This window comes from Anguilla anguilla, chromosome 18 (genome assembly GCF_013347855.1).
Source record: "Anguilla anguilla isolate fAngAng1 chromosome 18, fAngAng1.pri, whole genome shotgun sequence".
In the NCBI taxonomy this organism is placed as follows: domain Eukaryota; kingdom Metazoa; phylum Chordata; class Actinopteri; order Anguilliformes; family Anguillidae; genus Anguilla; species Anguilla anguilla.
The window spans coordinates 13753704-13771745 of NC_049218.1; the positions used below are offsets into that span (position 1 = coordinate 13753704).

The following is an 18042-nucleotide window of genomic DNA, read 5'->3' on the forward strand; positions in this document are numbered from 1 at the left end:
ACCGGCCCACGGGGAGGTTTGTCTTATACAGGGGAGAGCAAAGGTCCCTGATAAGAGGAGCGGCGATGAACCCCCCCCAAACGCTGTCACAACGCCCCCATCGAGTGGCCAGGGAAACCGAGACGCGCACACGCTGCGACCGCTCCCGCCATGAACGGATCGTACTCCCTGTCGGGCGAGGAGAGCCAGGGGGGAGCCCGCCTAAAAGAGTCCTTCAAGTTCGTGTCCGAGAAATCGACACCTCCCAGCCCCACGCACTCTGACCAAATCCAGCCCTCCTGCAGCCTGAGCGTCAGCCAGGTGTCTTACTCTGTCAGGTAAGAGTCAGCTTTAACCAGGTGTGTTTCTCTAACCAGGTGTGTTACACTGTCAGGTAAGAGTCAGCTTTAACCAGGTGTGTTACTCTGTCAGGTAAGAGTCAGCTTTAACCAGGTGTGTTACTCTGTCAGGTAAGAATCAGCTTTAACCAGGTGTCTTACTCTGTCAGGTAAGAGCTTTAACCAGGTGTGTTACTCTAACCAGGTGTGTTACACTGTCAGGTAAGAGTCAGCTTTAACCAGGTGTGTTACTCTGTCAGGTAAGAGTCAGCTTTAACCAGGTGTGTTACTCTGTCAGGTAAGAGTCAGCTTTAACCAGGTGTGTTACTCTGTCAGGTAAGAGTCAGCTTTAACCAGGTGTGTTACTCTAACCAGGTGTGTTACTCTGTCAGGTAAGAGTCAGCTTTAACCAGGTGTGTTACTCTGTCAGGTAAGAGTCAGCTTTAACCAGGTGTGTTACTCTAACCAGGTGTGTTACTCTGTCAGGTAAGAGTCAGCTTTAACCAGGTGTGTTACTCTGTCAGGTAAGAGTCAGCTTTAACCAGGTGTGTTACTCTAACCAGGTGTGTTACTCTGTCAGGTAAGAGTCAGCTTTAACCAGGTGTGTTACTCTGTCAGGTAAGAGTCAGCTTTAAACAGGTGTGTTATTCTGTCAGGTAAGAGTTCGCTTTAAACAGGTGTGTTACTCTGTCAGGTAAGAGTTCGCTTTAACCAGGTGTGTTACTCTGTCAGGTAAGAGTCAGCTTTAAACCAGGTGTGTTACTGTCAAGTAAGAGTGAATGTTCATACAGGTGTTTGCACTATCAGGTATAAGTTAGCCTTCAGCCCGGTATTTTAAACTGTCATGTAAGAGTTTGTCTTTGCCAGATGCTTTACACTGTCAGGTAAGGGTGAGTTTCCCCACGTTTTTCATGGTCAATGCCAGCTGGAATCTCTGTAGCAAATGCGGGTACTTTAAGAGGCAACGTTTTTCTTTTCTATTTTCACTGCTGGGAAAGATTGTGTCCTCTACCTTCTAATGTTCTGCCAAAGTCAACCAGACATGGGCATCAATGGTAAAACTCCTTCTAGAAAGACTCACGTGAATTGTACTACAGGATATAGAAAATGCTTACTGTCACAACTGAAGAGGAATTGTAAAAAAGAAGAATTGTAAAAAAAAGATGGTAAAATAATGTGTACACCTTTCATACATGGCTACAACACAACAAGCTTTACATAAGTAATGCAATAGAAAGTATCCACAAAGTAAACCAGGGATGTACAATACATGAAGGGTTTAGCAAACCCCATCCCCCTCACAATAAAAACATCTTTAACAACAGAAGAAAAATGAGGAGAGAAAATTAGTCAAAACAAAGCAAATAAAAATGCCTTCTTTTAAGTGGTGGTAAAAACTGGAACTTGGAGAGTTCCAGGTATTGAGCTCCAGAGCTTTGTGGAATTAAAACTAAGAGCTGTCTCCCTCCTGGTTTGAAGCAAAATCCCACTGTAGATTTTATTGGTGCTACCTTCATTTTATTTAATTAGCATGCCTTTTACTGTATACATTTGGGTGTCATTCCAACATTTTTTACATTAAAAGCAACAGTACAACTTTAAAATCAATTCACAAGCAGTATAATTTTCACCATGTCAGAACTGCTGTGAAATGAATCAGGCCCGTTACACACTGTCATTGCAGATGAGTCAAAAAAAAAACAAATTATGGAAACACTGCATTTTTAAACAGAGTTTGATAAAATATTTGCAACAACTTCTCTTTTTGGCATAATAAATGTAATATGTAATTTAAATGCAATATAAAACAAAAATGAAGAAATAATTAGCAGTTGTGTTAAACAAGTAATAATCATTACACCTCCCTACAGTTAAAAATGCTTGAAAATGCTGTTAACTGTGCCAGAATTTAAGAAGGATTTTAAACAATTGCATTGATCATTGATATGAGCATAACTATTATGGTAAATACTCACCTTTATGCAACCCTAATGGATTTGCTGTTACATTGTGTGTGTGTGTGTGTGTGTGTGTTGCAGTGAACGTGTGGGGCCATGGTGGGACCTCCCCTCCTACAGGACAAGATGGACTCGGAAGATCCTCAACGATGTGTCTTTCCACGTGGACAGTGGCCAGATCTTGGGAATTCTGGGAAATTCAGGTGTGGCAGACATCTTTTCCTGTTCCTGCACTCATTACACTTTTTTACATTAACAAGAGTATTGATATGAACTGTGTGTGTGTGTGTGTGTGTGCGTTTATGCGTGTGTGCATGTGTGTATGTGTGTGTGTGCGTTTATGCGTGCGTGCATGTGTGTATCTGTGTGTGTATGCGTGCGTGTGTGCATATGTGTGTGCATGAGACAGGCTCGGGGAAGACCACTCTCCTGGACGTGATCTCAGGGCGTATAGGCAAAGCGGGCACCCTGCTGGGGGAGGTCTTTGTGAATGGAAGGAAGCTGAAACCGGATCAGTTCCAGGACTGTTTCTCCTACGTACTCCAGGTACACACACACACACACAGACAAACATGCACACGCACACACACACACACACACGTGTGCACACACACACACACACACACACACACGCACGCACGCACGCACACACACACACACACACACACACACACACACACACTCGTACCGAGACGATGCAGTCCGTTCTCAGAACAAGCAGGTTGCCATGGGGGCAGTGCCGTCACTGCAGTCCTTTTTCTTGAGAAGGTGCCGGCAGTATTAACTCTGACCTGTGTGAAAGAGAGAAGAAAGTGAGGGAGGGTGAAAGGTCCGGCCAGGACTGGTAAATCCGTGAAGATGTCCCAGAAACTCTGCACATATTGCTGGGGGAGGGGGGCGGGGGATTAGCTGGAGGTACAGATAGGTTCCTCATAATCTTTCTAGGGGGTGTTCAAGTGTATCCACTGCTAAATTAAATAATTGTGGATAAACTGCCGCCATTTGAAATAATCTCTTATTTTTTCTTTCGAGGGCAGATAAAATCCTCAAGTCCTCACCAGAGCAATAAACTAATCCAGTCATTTAATTTTCTGCATAAGCCTGGGATAAAATTGTGATACCAAATCTCAGACTCGTTAATGGCGAACACTGAAGAGGTTTAGCTGTCTTAAACTCGAGGTGCTGAAGTGGCAGTATTATTAGTCTGAATGTGTTCATGGTTGTGCAGTCATAGCAGTTTTACGCATTGTGGAAGCAAAGTGCTCGCTGCACACACATACGCATACGCATACACACACACACACATTCGCGCACGCACACACACACACACACACGCATAAACACACAATGTCGAAGCTCATTTCAAAGCCTCAAAGTCTGAAATCCCAGGAGTAGGGTGCCATTTAATTATTAACTTTAATGTCATCTGGGAGACTGCAGGAGGCTACAATAAACATATGGAGTAGATCCTAAAATCCGCAGTACAGTCAGGACGCTTAATAATCCTGTCTATGCAGAATGTAGAACAGACCGAGGGCTCCTTTCAATCTAACTGCAATAGGGTTTGGCCTAACCTTCCGTAGCTTTTACATGCTATGTTGCTTTTTTGGTTTTTACTTACTAAGATAAAATGTCAAATATTATTTCACCATTTTCATTTAACATACAGGATATATGAACTTGAATTGTACGTCTATACCCCTGATAAACGGACAATTTATGATTATGAAAGCCGTACTTCAGTTCAATTTCCCTGCCAATGTAGGACTACAATTTTGGAAAACTTAAAGTGATTACTTGGCGTAATACACAAACCATGAACATACAGTACCTTTTAAACTTATGAAGTGCCTCTTATAATCAAATGTTAGTATCACAGCTACAAACTGAACTCCTGAATTTGTTTCTTCGCGCTGTCGTTTTGTCCTTCCTCCCCAGAGCGATAACCTCCTCAGCTACCTCACCGTGGAGGAGACGCTGACCTTCACAGCACAGCTGGCCTTAAGAAGGCATTCTGCTGAGGCAATCCGCAAGAAGGCACGCTCACCTCTCCCCTGGATACTCTCATCCCTGCCCCAGCTACCTGAGAGTTTTATAACTACTGTATACCATAGACACGCTAGCTACTACCTCTGATATGCTGATCACTGCTCTAAATGCTTCTTATCACAGCCACAGATATAATAAACAAGCATATTGGCAGTCAGGCCAGAGCTTGAGGAAGAATTAGGTACAGTTAGGAAGTAATGAGGTGAAGATTTTGAGCAGGGCTGCCCTACCCTGTTCCTGGAGATCTACTGTCCTGTAGGTTGTCACTCCAACCCTAATTTGCTTTGTTAGGTTTGGAGTGAAAACATACAGGATGGTAGATCTACATGAACAAGGTTAGAGAGAAAAAAATAGAGTGAGTAAATTCACGGGTTTGATGTTGTCCTGTGACCTCTGACCTCCTGACCCAAAGGTGGGGATGGTGATGGCGGAGCTCAGCCTGGGTCACGTGGCCCACAGCGTTATTGGGGGGCGCATCTTTCCTGGCATCTCTGGTGGAGAGAGAAGGAGGGTGTCCATTGCCGGCCAACTGCTCCAGGACCCCAGTGAGTGGGAGGGGGCGTCCTTTCATCTGCCAGAACAGAAATACATACGATACAGACACACACAAATGCGCACGTACATGGTTGCTGATGATAGTTGTTCAAATCAAAACTTCTTAATGCTACAGTATAAGCATAATTAGATACAGATGTATTTACAGTGCCATTAATGTTTGGAATGAGAGAACAATATATTAACCAATCAGGTACCAAGAAAAAGTACATGCAAGTTTATTATCAGGCCATTTGAAGTCTGTTAGCAAGCCATTGTAAATGATTGGCACAATTCTTCACCTTGCCCATTTGCCAAATGGACAGATAAACTGAAGGACGAATACGGAGTGATAGAGGACAGAGTAGTGATATGACACAGAGTTATTGGCACGTGGTTTTTTAAGCTGGGTCCCTGGAGTCGTTTATCAGAATAAGGGACGGGGATGGGGGCAGGACTGAGGGTCTTAGGACTCCATTAGATGGACCGTTTTCCGCTACACAGAGATCCACAATTATGCACAGCTCCCATAGGCTGCCTTTTCCAATCAAGCAGAAAATTAATTCATTATAGGAACACAATTAAGTCCATTCCTTATTTCCCTATCCTTAATAAAATGGCAATCTTTTAATTGTATTAATTGGATAATTTAAAGGAAGTGAAAACAGACTTATCTTCATAAGGGCTGATATTGTCCTCGAGAGAGAGCACTGGGACAATTAAATCTGCAGTTCTATTCAGGCAAGTTCTTAAACTTAACTTGTGTGGTTTTCGTTCGCGTCTGGACTGTGTGACATCATGGTGTGTGATGTCACGTTCATTTCTGCCTCACAGAGGTTATCCTGCTGGATGAGCCAACCACAGGCCTGGACAGCATGACAGCAAATCAGATTGTGGTACTGCTTGCCAATCTGGCCAAGAGGGACCGCATCGTTATAGTGACTATCCACCAACCACGTTCTGAGCTATTCAGGGTGAGTGGGGGGGGGGTGTGTGAGTCTGTGATCCCACTTTCAGTCTCATTCCTTGTTTCCTTTGTCTTTTTTCCTTTTCTTTGTTTCTTGAACTTGCTTCATGTGTTGACTGTAGAGATGATCTGGTTTTATTTTATTGTGTTTTTCCAGTGCCCAAACCTTCCCCATGTGTACGTGTATTTCTGTGTACTTGTGTATCTGTGCAAAATGTGCACTCTAATACCTCTCCTAGGTGTGTGGATTATGCTGTATTTCTCAGAAGTAAACAGCCTTACCTCTCTTTAAGGTGTTCAATAGGATAGCTATCATGAGCTGTGGTGAGCTAGTGTTCTGTGGCCAGCCTGGGGAGATGGTGGACTTCTTCAGTGACCAGGGCTACGAGTGCCCTGACTACTGCAACCCCTTTGACATCTATGGTGAATCTCTCTCTCTCTCTCTCTATCTCTCTCTCTCTCAAGCTCAAATTAAAATTCAAACCGATTTATTGGTAGGACTGGAAAAACAGCATTATAAATGTGATTTGGTAACAACTACAATGACCTGTAGTTCTCTCTCCCTCTCACGTCTTCCCTCACACAACTCATAACCTTTTCATTTACCTTCTCTTCATGGTTTAAGAAGCCTGTGTTTTTCTCTCAGCTACCGCCCATAGACAGTGGTAGGGTGAGTGTATCTGTATGTAGCCTTTTGAACAGGGATGGGAGAAGGAGGGCTGTTTCCTGGGTGTAATGGTAACTTCTTCGCTCCTTTTTGAAATTTATTCGGTCTTATATTTTACCTTCAAAGTTCTTTATGAGCTTGTGACTGACAGCTGAAAGCCCCCTCTCACCCCCCCTCCTGTCTCTGCCCCCTTCTGCCCCGCAGTGGACTTTACGTCGGTGGACACGCGCTGCAGCGAGCGAGAGGCTGCCACCTCCAGCCGGATGCACGACATCGCCTCAGCCTATCGTACGTCAGGAATCTACCGACGCATGCTGGGCAGGATCGAGGAGGTCTGCCAGCTCACCGACAAACCCAGCATCCCCTTCAAGAGCAAGGAGTCCCCCAGTGGCCTGTCCAAACTGGGGGTCCTCTTCAGGTAGCCCCCCAAACCATTCCTGCACTGCTCAGTCTTAAAATAAAAATAAAAAAACTCTACGAGAGTACTTTTTACTCTGTTAAAGTGCATGTGATCCCCATAACTAAGCATGTTTTTAAGTAGTTAAAAAGTGCTTGTGTATGTATGTGAGTACCGGAGTGTTCAGGTGTATGTTTATGACTGTGCGACTGATGGGATTGGCTCAGTTCTCTGCAGCAGCACTCTTTGTGGCCCATGTTGTAATCTTACCTGTCTTTTGGTAACTATCCCATTGTGCTTGTCCCTCTGGGCTTCTGCAGGAGGACCGTGAGAAACCTGTCCCGGGACCGCATGGGGGTCCTAATGCGCCTGTCCCAAAATCTGATCTACGGGCTCTTTGTGGCCTTCTTTGTGATGAAGCTGGACAATGACATCACCAAGGGGGCGGTGCAGGACCGCATCGGAATTATCTACCAGGCGATGGGGGCGTCGCCTTACACCGGCATGCTGAATGCAGTGGCCTTGTGTGAGTACGAGGGGTGGGGGTAACGCCAGCTCCCAGTAGGAGGCATACGTCCCACTTAAAGCTCTAAGGGTTTTTGACTTGGCAGGATGACAGACATTTAGAGAATTTCAGTAATGCACCATACTGCACATTTACATTAGACATTTCACAGGTACTCCTATCCAGAGAGATTCACAGAGCATATAGCTTTTCTATCAGTTTATATAGCCTCCAAATGTCTGCCCTGATAGCATCATAATATACATATAACATACAATTTACCCGTCCTAATGAAAGAACATTTTAAAATGAGCTAAATGTCTTGTTACAGTATGCGCCATTGAAGTCTATGGTGGCTTTAGGACATTACATTATGGCAGACGCTTTTATACAAAGCGACGCACAATAAGTGCATACAGAAGGTCATTGGAACAGCTACAAAACACAGGTTCAATAATAATCGTTATGTAAGTTATTCCTAGCCATGAACACATTAAGTCCAGTTCACACAGTAAGCATAGACTACTGTAGGTCAGAAAGTAATGTTAAGTCAAACTAGGAGGAATGACAACGAGCTACAACATCAAGATAACGATACAAGTGCAATATAAGTGCTGGATGGAGGTGCAAGTGTAACATGAAAGTGCTACAGGAACAAAGTAGGATCAGGCTCAAACACTGCAGTGTGAGGAAATCCAGCCACACACAGTGACCCATATTCGTATTTAAGATGTCATTATATAAAAGCCGTTCCCGATCAGTAATTTTCCCCTTACAACAGTACAGCACAGTATGTGTCCACACCCTACTCTCTCACTCAGCCACTCACCTCCTCCTCACTCATTATCTGTCCCTGTGTTTATCTCTGACACACACAGATACAGTGATAAGAGAGGAAAGGCCAGACTGAAGCTGTAAAACCAGCAGAAGGTGAACAACCAAACAGGTTCAAGGCACTGACAAAGGAAATATGTTTACTTGTTTTTACTTGTTTTGCGTTGATCGTCTAATCAGAAAAGAGCTAGCAAAAAACTTAGAACACGCTGTATAATTAACCATTGCTGTAGCGTACGATCACACACCGATGCAGCCCCCCATCGTTAGCATGACTACCACATCCAGGAACAGCATTAATTCTGTACATGTGAGTTCTGTACAAAAACAGTGAGTATTCAGGTGAACTTGGAATGTTTCACCAGAAGGTTGTAGGTTCAAATCCTCGACAGGGTGCTAAAGGGACTGAAAAAGATGCTGCTCTTATTCCTGCAGTTCCTGCACTGAGAGCGATCAGTGACCAGGAGAGTAAGGACGGCCTGTACCACAAATGGCAGATGTTCTTGGCCTATATTTTACACATCCTACCCTTCAGCATCGTCAGCGTCTTCATCTTCACCTCCTTCCTGTACTGGTAGGCTTCTCCTCTCTCACACAAATGCTTTTATTATAAAATATTTTTAAAATCACATTCAATTGACATTTAGTATTCAAAAAAATATACACATATATTTGACATGTAACAAGATGTTAAAAGTTGAAGAAAAGATTTCAAAAAAGGATTTATTGGGTGAAAATAAAGGTGCATATTTGAGTGAAGATGTAGTTCACTACACTACCTGTAAGAAGTGTGGTGGGGGCGGGGCTCTAGTCTGTGGCCAGTTGGCATCTCCAACCTGTTGGGTTAAAGGGGTAATACTAGATTCAAGCTATTAGCTAGTTTTACCATGTCTAGCTAACTCCATATATACACAAATATGTACAACATGTATTTCACTTCATTGACCTTATTTCAGCTCAACTGTGTGTACTGGATTCCTGCTGATAATAATTAACAATTTGAGTACAGACTGCCTTTTATTGTTTTGTTAACGCTGACCTTATAATATGTTATGTGAGTAGAGAAATTGAACAAAAGCACTGCACTCAGACTGCACGTGACGCTGTTTTGCCTGTAAATGTGTGTGCTTATCAGGACGGTGGGGATGTACCCAGAGGTGAGCCGCTTCCTTTGCTTCACGGGGGTGATCATGGTCCCCCACATAACAGGAGAGCTCCTCACTCTAGTGTTGATGGGTGTGGTCCAGGACCCCAACATGGTCAACACGGGGGTGGCCCTGCTCAACGTGGCTGGCATCATGGTGGGCTCAGGCTTTCTCAGGTAGACGTTAGCTGCTGCTAGTCCTCACGCGTTTGACTTTTACCTCAAACAAATTTTTCCTCAGCAAACAAATCTCAGTTCTGCTTAATTCACCGTCGGTGGTCCAGGTGGGTTGTGAGGTTCTGTGTTTTCCCTCAAAGAATGGTTTAGGAGATTCAGCATGCCAATAGAACTCAACCAACTCTCATGGATGATATAATTCAAGTTTTGTAGTCTATATCCAGTAGCATTCCAAGATTTTTTCTTTGAAAACTCTGCAGTGCTGTCTCCTTTGCTCTTGGAGTTTTGACCTGAACTGGGCTTCAGACCGTAGTTTTTGTTTGAGATTCATCTTCTGTTGCTGTTGAATTTTTTGCTTGAAACCTGAGCTGAGACACACCCCTCCAAACACAGGAGCAATCAGCAGATGCCCACTGTGTTCAAGATGCTGAGCTACCTCACCTTCCAGAAGTACGGCAGTGAGCTGCTCATCGTCACCGAGTTCCACGACCTGAACTTCACCTGTGGTAAGAGCCGCTGCCTCTCACCTGTAAGAGCGTAACTGGCTCATGAAACACTAAATTTGTTGTGCCTGTGGCAGCGGCCAGATAAGCACAGCTGAAGCAAAGGCACTGTACGAAAAACTGACATTAGCTGCACCACTGAGTCAAAGATATCATACAACGACCAGATCCTCTACTTTTGTAGAGCAGACTTGCACACATGGGAAAACATTAGGCCCATATCAGCCGAGTTAAGCAGAGTAGAAAATGTGCTGTGGAAGAATAGATCAAATGAAAGGTGTGCTCTGCTCATGGGCCCGCTGAATGCTCATGTCTGTCACACGCTCCCTTCTGGTTCCTCATTCTGGTCATTCCAGGGACTTCGCCTGGAGCCTGCATAATAGGCAATGGGGATGACATCATCGAACAGGGGTACCCGGGCGCCCTGTCCCGCTACACTCTGGACTTCATCATGCTGTACGCCTTCCTGCCCGCGCTGGTGCTGCTTGGGGTCATCAGCTTCAAAATTCGGGACCACCTCACCCGTCGCTGATCGCTTCCTCCTGTCATGGCAGCGGGGGGGGGCGTGGGTGCAAGGGGGGGCTCATCTGCGACTCCACCCAGCAGGATGACTGATATCTAGAGGTCTATGAGTGTGTCTGTGCGTGTGTGTGTGTGTGTGTTTGTTGGAGTGTGTGTGTGTTTGTTGGTGTGTGTGTGTGTTTGTGGCAGGAGAGTAGGTGTGGGGCTAAACTGTGACCAGACAGTGTTTACACACTGGATATCCAAATACAGTAATAAGAGGAAGTTAATTACCTTGATGTATATTTGGGAAATTCCCGCGTAAATATAACCCCTCTGGTTATAAGGGTGAGAATTCAGTGCGTTTTTTAGATGAATATGAATGCTGAACATGTTCAGTTAAAACATTCCATCTTTTGTAACCACTTAAAGAGAGAGTAATTTATTTTACAATGGATTTTTATCATCAAACAATTTATGTACATCAATAAAACATTATGTGAATTACTCCAGGAAGGGGTGAAGCAGTCTCATTCTAATTTCCATTAGACATATTGTATTTGATATTGAAACTATGCAATATAGAAAAAACACTAAGACATATACATAAATTTCAGTCCTTCAAAAAAAAAAGTCACATTTTGAACAGTATTCAATTTCCAATGCCTGTACAAGGAATCCACATTAATATGTTGACCGTTTTTAAACTTTGTGGAAACCGGTTCACCCACGCAAGGCTCTTTCTCATATCCAAAGGGAGGTCATGACTGCTGTTTCCCAGCCGGAGGAGGAGATGTTAGCTCTTCTGGGACTCCAGCTCCATGCCTTTCCAGGACTTGGCTGCGTTTCTTTTATACTGTTCCAGCTCCTGTTAAAGAAGTGGCAATACTTTCATTGTAAACTTTGACATGCATCCAGTTATGTCCTTGTCATGGCTCTACAGACACAAAGACTCTGACTTATAATCAGCTGTGGTTATTTACACGTAACAATTGTAATTTGATTCCATATAACAATGTCAAGTGGAGAGGATAATCAGTTGAGCCTGAGAGTGGCTGTCAGTAAGATATTATGAACACAATACAGACACAACAGCGACTTAAGAGGCACAGTTGGTGATTCTTAATAAAAATACAGGAAAATATTTTTTTCGACACTCACCAACGACACTTATTAATGTAGAATGGCTTCTCCATGCTGCAGGTCATCTCCACAGCTAAGCACACACTAAGAACAGCCTGGATCTACCGAGCAGCACCCCTGCACTGATCAATCTCACCACGCCTTTCACTCACCGACACTGTTTAATACCTTTCCAATCCTCAAACACTGATCTCAGCGATCCAAGTAATTACGCGGACGCTTAAAAAGGAGCGCGTTGGAGCTGGCGTTAATAACGTTGTCGCGTTTACGGACGAATCGATTAAGGGAAGAGGAAGTTCCCTCCACGTCACGCCACCGAGGACAGCGAGCGCTGAACTGAGGAAGACCCGCCAAGCGCTCGCCAGTGACACCGCGCGCGTCCAGCACGACCGCCACAACGCCACGGAGAGCGAGGGTTACTACAGGTCACCCTGCAAGGCGCTAGGCAGACGGACGGGGCCTTATCTCCCCCAGGGGAACGCGGTTATTGCCGCTAATTAGCTGGGTGTTACCAGTGGACACCGCGGAGGTTACTCAAGTGCAGCAGGCGTGGGCAGGAAGACGGGTTGCGTGAGAGGCCTGGGTTAAGAGGGAGCTTTGCAAACCCAGCACGGAAAAGTCGTGGCAGCGCTTGGGTCAGCGGGCCTCATCCTGTTTTCTTAAGGCCGTGTTTTCTTAAGAAAGTTTTATCTTCATTACGTTTCTGAGACCAGCTCAGATAAAATAATAAGAAGAAGTTCAGTCACTGCCTCTTTCTGATGTCCTGGAATAGGACAGCTGCTTAGGGTTTGTTTTGTGACTGGTCTGCCAGTCTAGTCAGAGAGAACTAAAAATTTGATTTGATGTTTGGAACCAAAGATATGGCTACTCTTATAAGTATTCAATGAGTCTTTCATATGTAAAACATTCAGTTCTATTTGTGAGTCTTGTTTTTCCCCCTTGGTAACTGGTGCATCAAAATGAATGTTTTCTTGTTTCACATGCATATGAATATGCTGTAAAGAGGCCAGTAGAGTGGATCTGGGACCCAGAGCAGTTCATTGTGGGTGCTGTAGTACCTGGTCCTTCTGTGCTCTCATGGAGTCTATCTTTGCCTCACTGTACTGGGGGTCTTTTGTAGGGTCCTTCAGGTCTTTGGGGTCACTAGTGCTCTGGAAGGGAGTGAGATATTAACTGTCAACACCTGGCAGACATCTGTGTAATTCTCAGCACACAACGGTGTGTGTGTCAGTGTGTGTCTGTGTGTGTGTGCATAACTCTACCTCAGAAGGGAAGATCTTCTCAAACACTTTCTTCCACAGGTCCAGGGGGCTTCGGGCGTGAAGAGTCCCGATGTCAAAGTCTGTTGCCGGCGGAGACCCTGTGTGAGGGAGGTAATTATATGGTGATGTAGTGTCTTCAACACCAAAAATGCTTTTGTTAAATTGGAACCCAATTAATTTCTCAAATATGCAAAGGTAAATTAAGAAGTAATGGGATATTTTTGATAATGGGAAATGTAGTTTTGCGAAGAAAAAAGAAGTATATAGTCATTTGATCTTGAGAACTTCTCAGCAGTATTGTGATCCAAGCAGCAGGGGGCAGTCCAAACAGAACAGCTCACCTATCTGACTGAGAGAGTCCATCCCAGCTGGAATAATGAGGGACTTACTGGGGTCAGTGGACACAGTCTTCCTGATGGACAACAAGAAGAAGCATTACTGGGGGTATGACGACTTTCTTTACTCCATTTACACTGATGTTTTGAGATCTTAGTCTACTAATTGTCTAGCTTCCATTCCACCCACCTCTAGGTGAAAACATGTATTTACGTTCTTCCATAATTTTGTCCTTCAATTGCAGAATATTCCTTTGTACTGCTATTTGCTTTGTCTCAGAACGTTCGATGTAAACTGTCCCTCATTAAGGTGTATACTTAATCACAGTTAGCAGCTTGTTGCACTTAAGAAATTGCATTTGTGGTGGAAACAAGACCTAGCAAACCCAGGAGGTCCTAGGACAGAGCTTCAGAGTTTCAGTACCCTGGCATTAGAGCGATGTGAAGCAGAAGAGTGACTAAGGCTAGCAGAAGGACAGGGTCTGTCACACCCAATCTGAGAGCCATCAGGAGAAAGGGCAGAGTCCTAAAACGAGTCTCTCACCCCCTGTCAGTCCCAAACGCCAGGTGGTTGACAAAGCCTCTGGTCTTTGACATCAGGCCCTCGGACTTACTGCTGCTGAACTGCGGACGGACACACACACAAAGGTCGGTCTGTTTCTTCTTACCCATTCACAGTTATGAATCTGCCTTTTTCAGTGATTTTGGGGTGATTTGTAGGGCATGATTCAGCAAATCTTTAAACACAGCCAGAGAAGAGTATAAAACAGGGTCACGACAAGCTCCAACACAGCTATTATTGGTACGACATGGCCTGTCAAATATGAAAAGTGGTAACTTTAAAATAAACTAATGCGGTGAATGAGAAGAGCTGAGCACACAGAGCTGAGGAGTTAATTGCAAAACTGAATTCAATGTTTTTGTTTTTACCACTTTCTTCAATGTGTTAAATAGGTCTTAAGGTCTGTGCCCCAGCTGTTCAGTCCTCAGGTTAGTCTGTTATGACATCGCCCATGTCAGGATTCTTTTTGAAACCACGGTTTCGCTTCTCAATTTGACAGACAGTTTGCGTTCAGGCAGAGGTTTAGAGGTGGAAGCTCCGCCCCCCCTTAAGAAGCCGAGCGGTATCTCCAGGTCTCACAATCAGAGATGCTCCGTGATAGTGGGCGAGGAACCGCAGGGTCTTGCAGATGGCTTTCCTCTTCTCCGAGTCAAAGTCCTGCACAACGCAAACAGACGTGTCACGAAATGTCCCTCCCCACAAAACCCGGAGACTGCACTCACACTGACCATCTGCACCCGGCCCAAAAACCCGGAGACTGCACTCACACTGACCATCTGTACCCGGCCCAAAAACCTGCTGGGAATGAGCTCGCTCTTCCATGTGGACACTCGACAGTTTGGGTAAATGATTTGCTGGGCAATCTTAAGGAGCCGTAGTAAAGATACACATGCAGGTAAAGCTGTAGCAAAGTGCAGCACTTTACCTGGAAGACGTCAAACTTGCTCCCGATGACGAGCAGGGGGACAGGGAAAGGGCTGATCAGCTCTCTGTCCTGTCAAAATGCAAAGCGGTCGGTGCTGAGGCCAGGTACTTAACACTGATATAATCCACAGAACTGTGTGCTCAGTGTCCTTCCTAGAGGCTTTGTTATTCTAAATTGACTAAAATATCCCATAAAAGATGCATAAGCCAGCCCTGGCTATCAGCCCTGGATCAAAGAATACAGGCTAATTAATGGGTGTGGCAGTGGGGTGCATAGGGCCCAAACTCACTGGGTGGTCCTTGTGGAGAGTTCCGGGGATACTATTTTTGGTGGGCTGTTTGCCGGTCCTGGACTCCCCTGTGGCTTGGCTGGAGCACGCTCGGTCCACCTGTGCCCGTGCAACCTGCAGCAGCCGTTCCGTGGTTCCCCACAGCACGTTGGGCTTGGACAGGTCCACCACCAGAACCACAGACAGGGTCCTGCCAACCCAGAGCAGAACCGCTTAGGAGGAAAGAGGAGAATTCTCCCGTTCACCCAGTCACAGGGCAGATCTCTGTCGCCCCGGCAGGTACTCTGCTCCATGGTCTAAATACTGAACATTCAGTCTCCCTAATTGTATCCAAAAATATCATAAAATTCATTAATATTTATTAAGGGGCGTTGCTTTGAATGTTCTGTACAGTAATACAGCACTGTAAGTTCCTGTTACCACCAAGAACCTCCTGTTCTGAGGAAGAAGGAACAAAAGAAACTCGGCAGCTGACCATCTATTTAGTGGACACTTTCGCCAGACAAGCACAGCATGGCTCAGCATGTTACTATATGCAGCCTTAGTTAAGGGCTTTAGGGGCTAAACCAACATCAACAGACAGGCACAGTGTTAAAAGCTGACACAAGTAAGCTTGCACTGACCTCACATTCTGTGCGGTGATGGGGATCTGGATGAGATCGGACAGCAAAGTGCCACCTCCCAGCTCCCAAAAGTGAGCGATGTCTTTGGGCTAACAGGACATGAAATGTCAGTGCTATTACATGCACTTAGAACCCTTTGAGTTCTCCTGTTCTACTGACAAAAACCAACACATGAAGGCAATTTACACATGATCACAGTTTAGTTAGTCACAGTTAGTTCCTACCGTGTTGTGTCCACGAGCTCTTCTTCCGAAGGTGTATTCTAGAGCCAGAGTAGGCTTCGGTGTTTCATCCCTGCCAGAGAGCTGCTGGTCAGTCTCAAAGACTTTGTCTATTTATATTTGTTTTGATTTTTTAAATTTACATAACATATTTTAACACCCACCTGTCGAGACATCTGTGCAGAATTGTGGTCTTACCCTAGTAAATAAGCAAAACACACAGAACTTTGTTTCAGCTTACTCTATGACATGACCATGGCCTGGCACATTGCATTCAAAATAAATGTGTTTTCTTACAACGAATAGTAAGTAGTCATTGCTCAAATATAGCCAGCAGAGGTCAGTTCATCAAGGTTTCCTCACTGCAGGGGTCAATGGAGCCTAATTTCTCATCTGAATGTTATCTTGACACTTACCCCGTCTTTCTCCCAGAAAATAATCCTAATATAATCAAATGCAACACACTATCTAGACCCGTTCACGGCTTCGAGCAGGCGTTCCCTAATTGGTGTCGTTCGTGTCCTTTACCTACCAACTAACTCCCGCAATGTTCGCAACAATTTTTATCTAGACAAGAATGACAATAGTAGGCTGAAGCTCACCCCTGCCTTGCTCCCTATGAAAAAAACGGTCCTTTCACCGGTTGCCGTTGGATTGATGACGGTATCACCCTCTTCATCAACAGTTCCGCTCTCTTGACTGTGCACCTCCGATGCGGCCAGTTCCCACAGCGTGTCATTACTGCAAAACAAGTGGCTAAGGTTAAGGGTATCTATCGATAGCTACTTTCACAGTTAGCCGTGAACTTGTCTTCCAAGCAGTCGTCACTGAATTGGGTGTTTTTTTTTCGCTGGAGAAAAAGTTAAGTGTGTTATATGTAAATTAACGTTACACTGCCGTATATTAACATACGCAATTTCTAGCAACTACACGCTGTCTTGCTCCATACAGTGAAGATGAGACAAGTTAACTATCCATCGTTAACTGATACTTTAGTCGTCTAGTAGGAAGGCTACAAACTGCTACAAACTGCTACCGAGCCAGCAAAGTAACCTACAGTCAGACAGCCAACGTTAGCCAGTTTGGCTAAATGACATCGCTACCTTATTTTTGGCATTCCTCCTCTTTCCTTGTTCTTCTCTTTTAGGAATAAGTGTTTTAAAATTACAAGGATATATTTATGGAGTTCTCCTTTGCGCGATGCTTTACTTCGGAATGAACATTCTTCGGGAGAAGAATCTTTGTAGCGGCTGGTAAACGTTGCGATGGGCAACGTCGCAGAACAATGACGTAAGTCCTGCCTACTGTTTAATAGTTCTTATGGGAAATGTGGTCCGAGAGTTTCGCATGGTTGTTATATTGGTAGATTTGATTATGGGTTTTGATGGGCTTTATACACAATACACACACGCACATAGAATTGATCAGAATATATGTTTTGCATTAGACAGTCTTATCCAGTGTCTTACAATAGAAACGCATGTATAAAAAGGATGTATTCCACCGATCCTTAGGTAGTCTTAACATAGAAAACACATCTTCACCTACATTTACAGTTATATATAGTGTAATCACCACATCTGAAATGGAAGATTGGTTAAGAGTCCCATTCTGACAAGAGATCACATTTGAAACACAGAGCTTCTAACTGCCCACTGATTGGTCACAAGCTCCCTGTGATAGTAGAGTGTTAAAGAGAAGGGAAAAGAAAAGGGGAGGATTGACAGAGGGGCAATTAAACTACATTACATAATGATCGATTGGCAGCTGATGGCATATATGTGCCTGTCCAGAATCGTGCTATTATTACCCAGAACCCAGAGGCTGCAAGCATTTAACTATGTCCTGTTATTAGTTCAGAGCATGTATAACAGCAGAGAGGTGGAGGCAAGAAAGGAGGGAGAACAAATGTGGGTAGAAGGAAAAAGAAAAGGGGAGGAAGAAAAGAGAAACGAGAGGAAGTTTGAAAGGAGTGTGCGATGATCAGATATATGAAAACCGACAGCAAAAAACATTTAAAGCTTGTGCACTACTTCTTAATTGTGCCACCATCATATGTTGTAGCTCTCCTTCGAGTCATTTTTCCCAAGATCAGGGGGAGCTCTCATACTTATGATGTAGAATTTCTG

The 18042-nt window shown here is 44.5% G+C and overlaps 2 protein-coding genes across 2 annotated transcripts; one reads left to right on the forward strand and one right to left on the reverse strand.

Annotated features, from left to right (window-relative positions):
- The first annotated feature begins 125 nt into the window (after positions 1 to 125).
- Positions 126 to 11069, forward strand: abcg5 (ATP-binding cassette, sub-family G (WHITE), member 5). The gene is made up of 13 exons (XM_035401045.1): positions 126 to 317; positions 2357 to 2478; positions 2685 to 2821; positions 4214 to 4312; positions 4737 to 4869; positions 5693 to 5832; positions 6119 to 6248; positions 6697 to 6910; positions 7210 to 7415; positions 8664 to 8802; positions 9364 to 9549; positions 9943 to 10055; positions 10409 to 11069. The coding sequence occupies exons 1-13, from the start codon at positions 151 to 153 to the stop codon at positions 10582 to 10584; spliced, it is 1962 nt and encodes a 653-aa protein (XP_035256936.1). The 5' UTR covers positions 126 to 150; the 3' UTR covers positions 10585 to 11069.
- On the reverse strand, positions 10980 to 17204 carry dync2li1 (dynein, cytoplasmic 2, light intermediate chain 1). The gene is made up of 13 exons (XM_035401046.1): positions 17017 to 17204; positions 16516 to 16654; positions 16078 to 16112; positions 15917 to 15986; positions 15693 to 15781; positions 15070 to 15259; positions 14781 to 14849; positions 14435 to 14512; positions 13838 to 13917; positions 13300 to 13370; positions 12959 to 13056; positions 12755 to 12847; positions 10980 to 11421 (listed from the first exon to the last, which is right to left on the reverse strand). The coding sequence occupies exons 1-13, from the start codon at positions 17028 to 17030 to the stop codon at positions 11350 to 11352; spliced, it is 1098 nt and encodes a 365-aa protein (XP_035256937.1). The 5' UTR covers positions 17031 to 17204; the 3' UTR covers positions 10980 to 11349.
- Between the last annotated feature and the right edge of the window lie 838 nt (positions 17205 to 18042).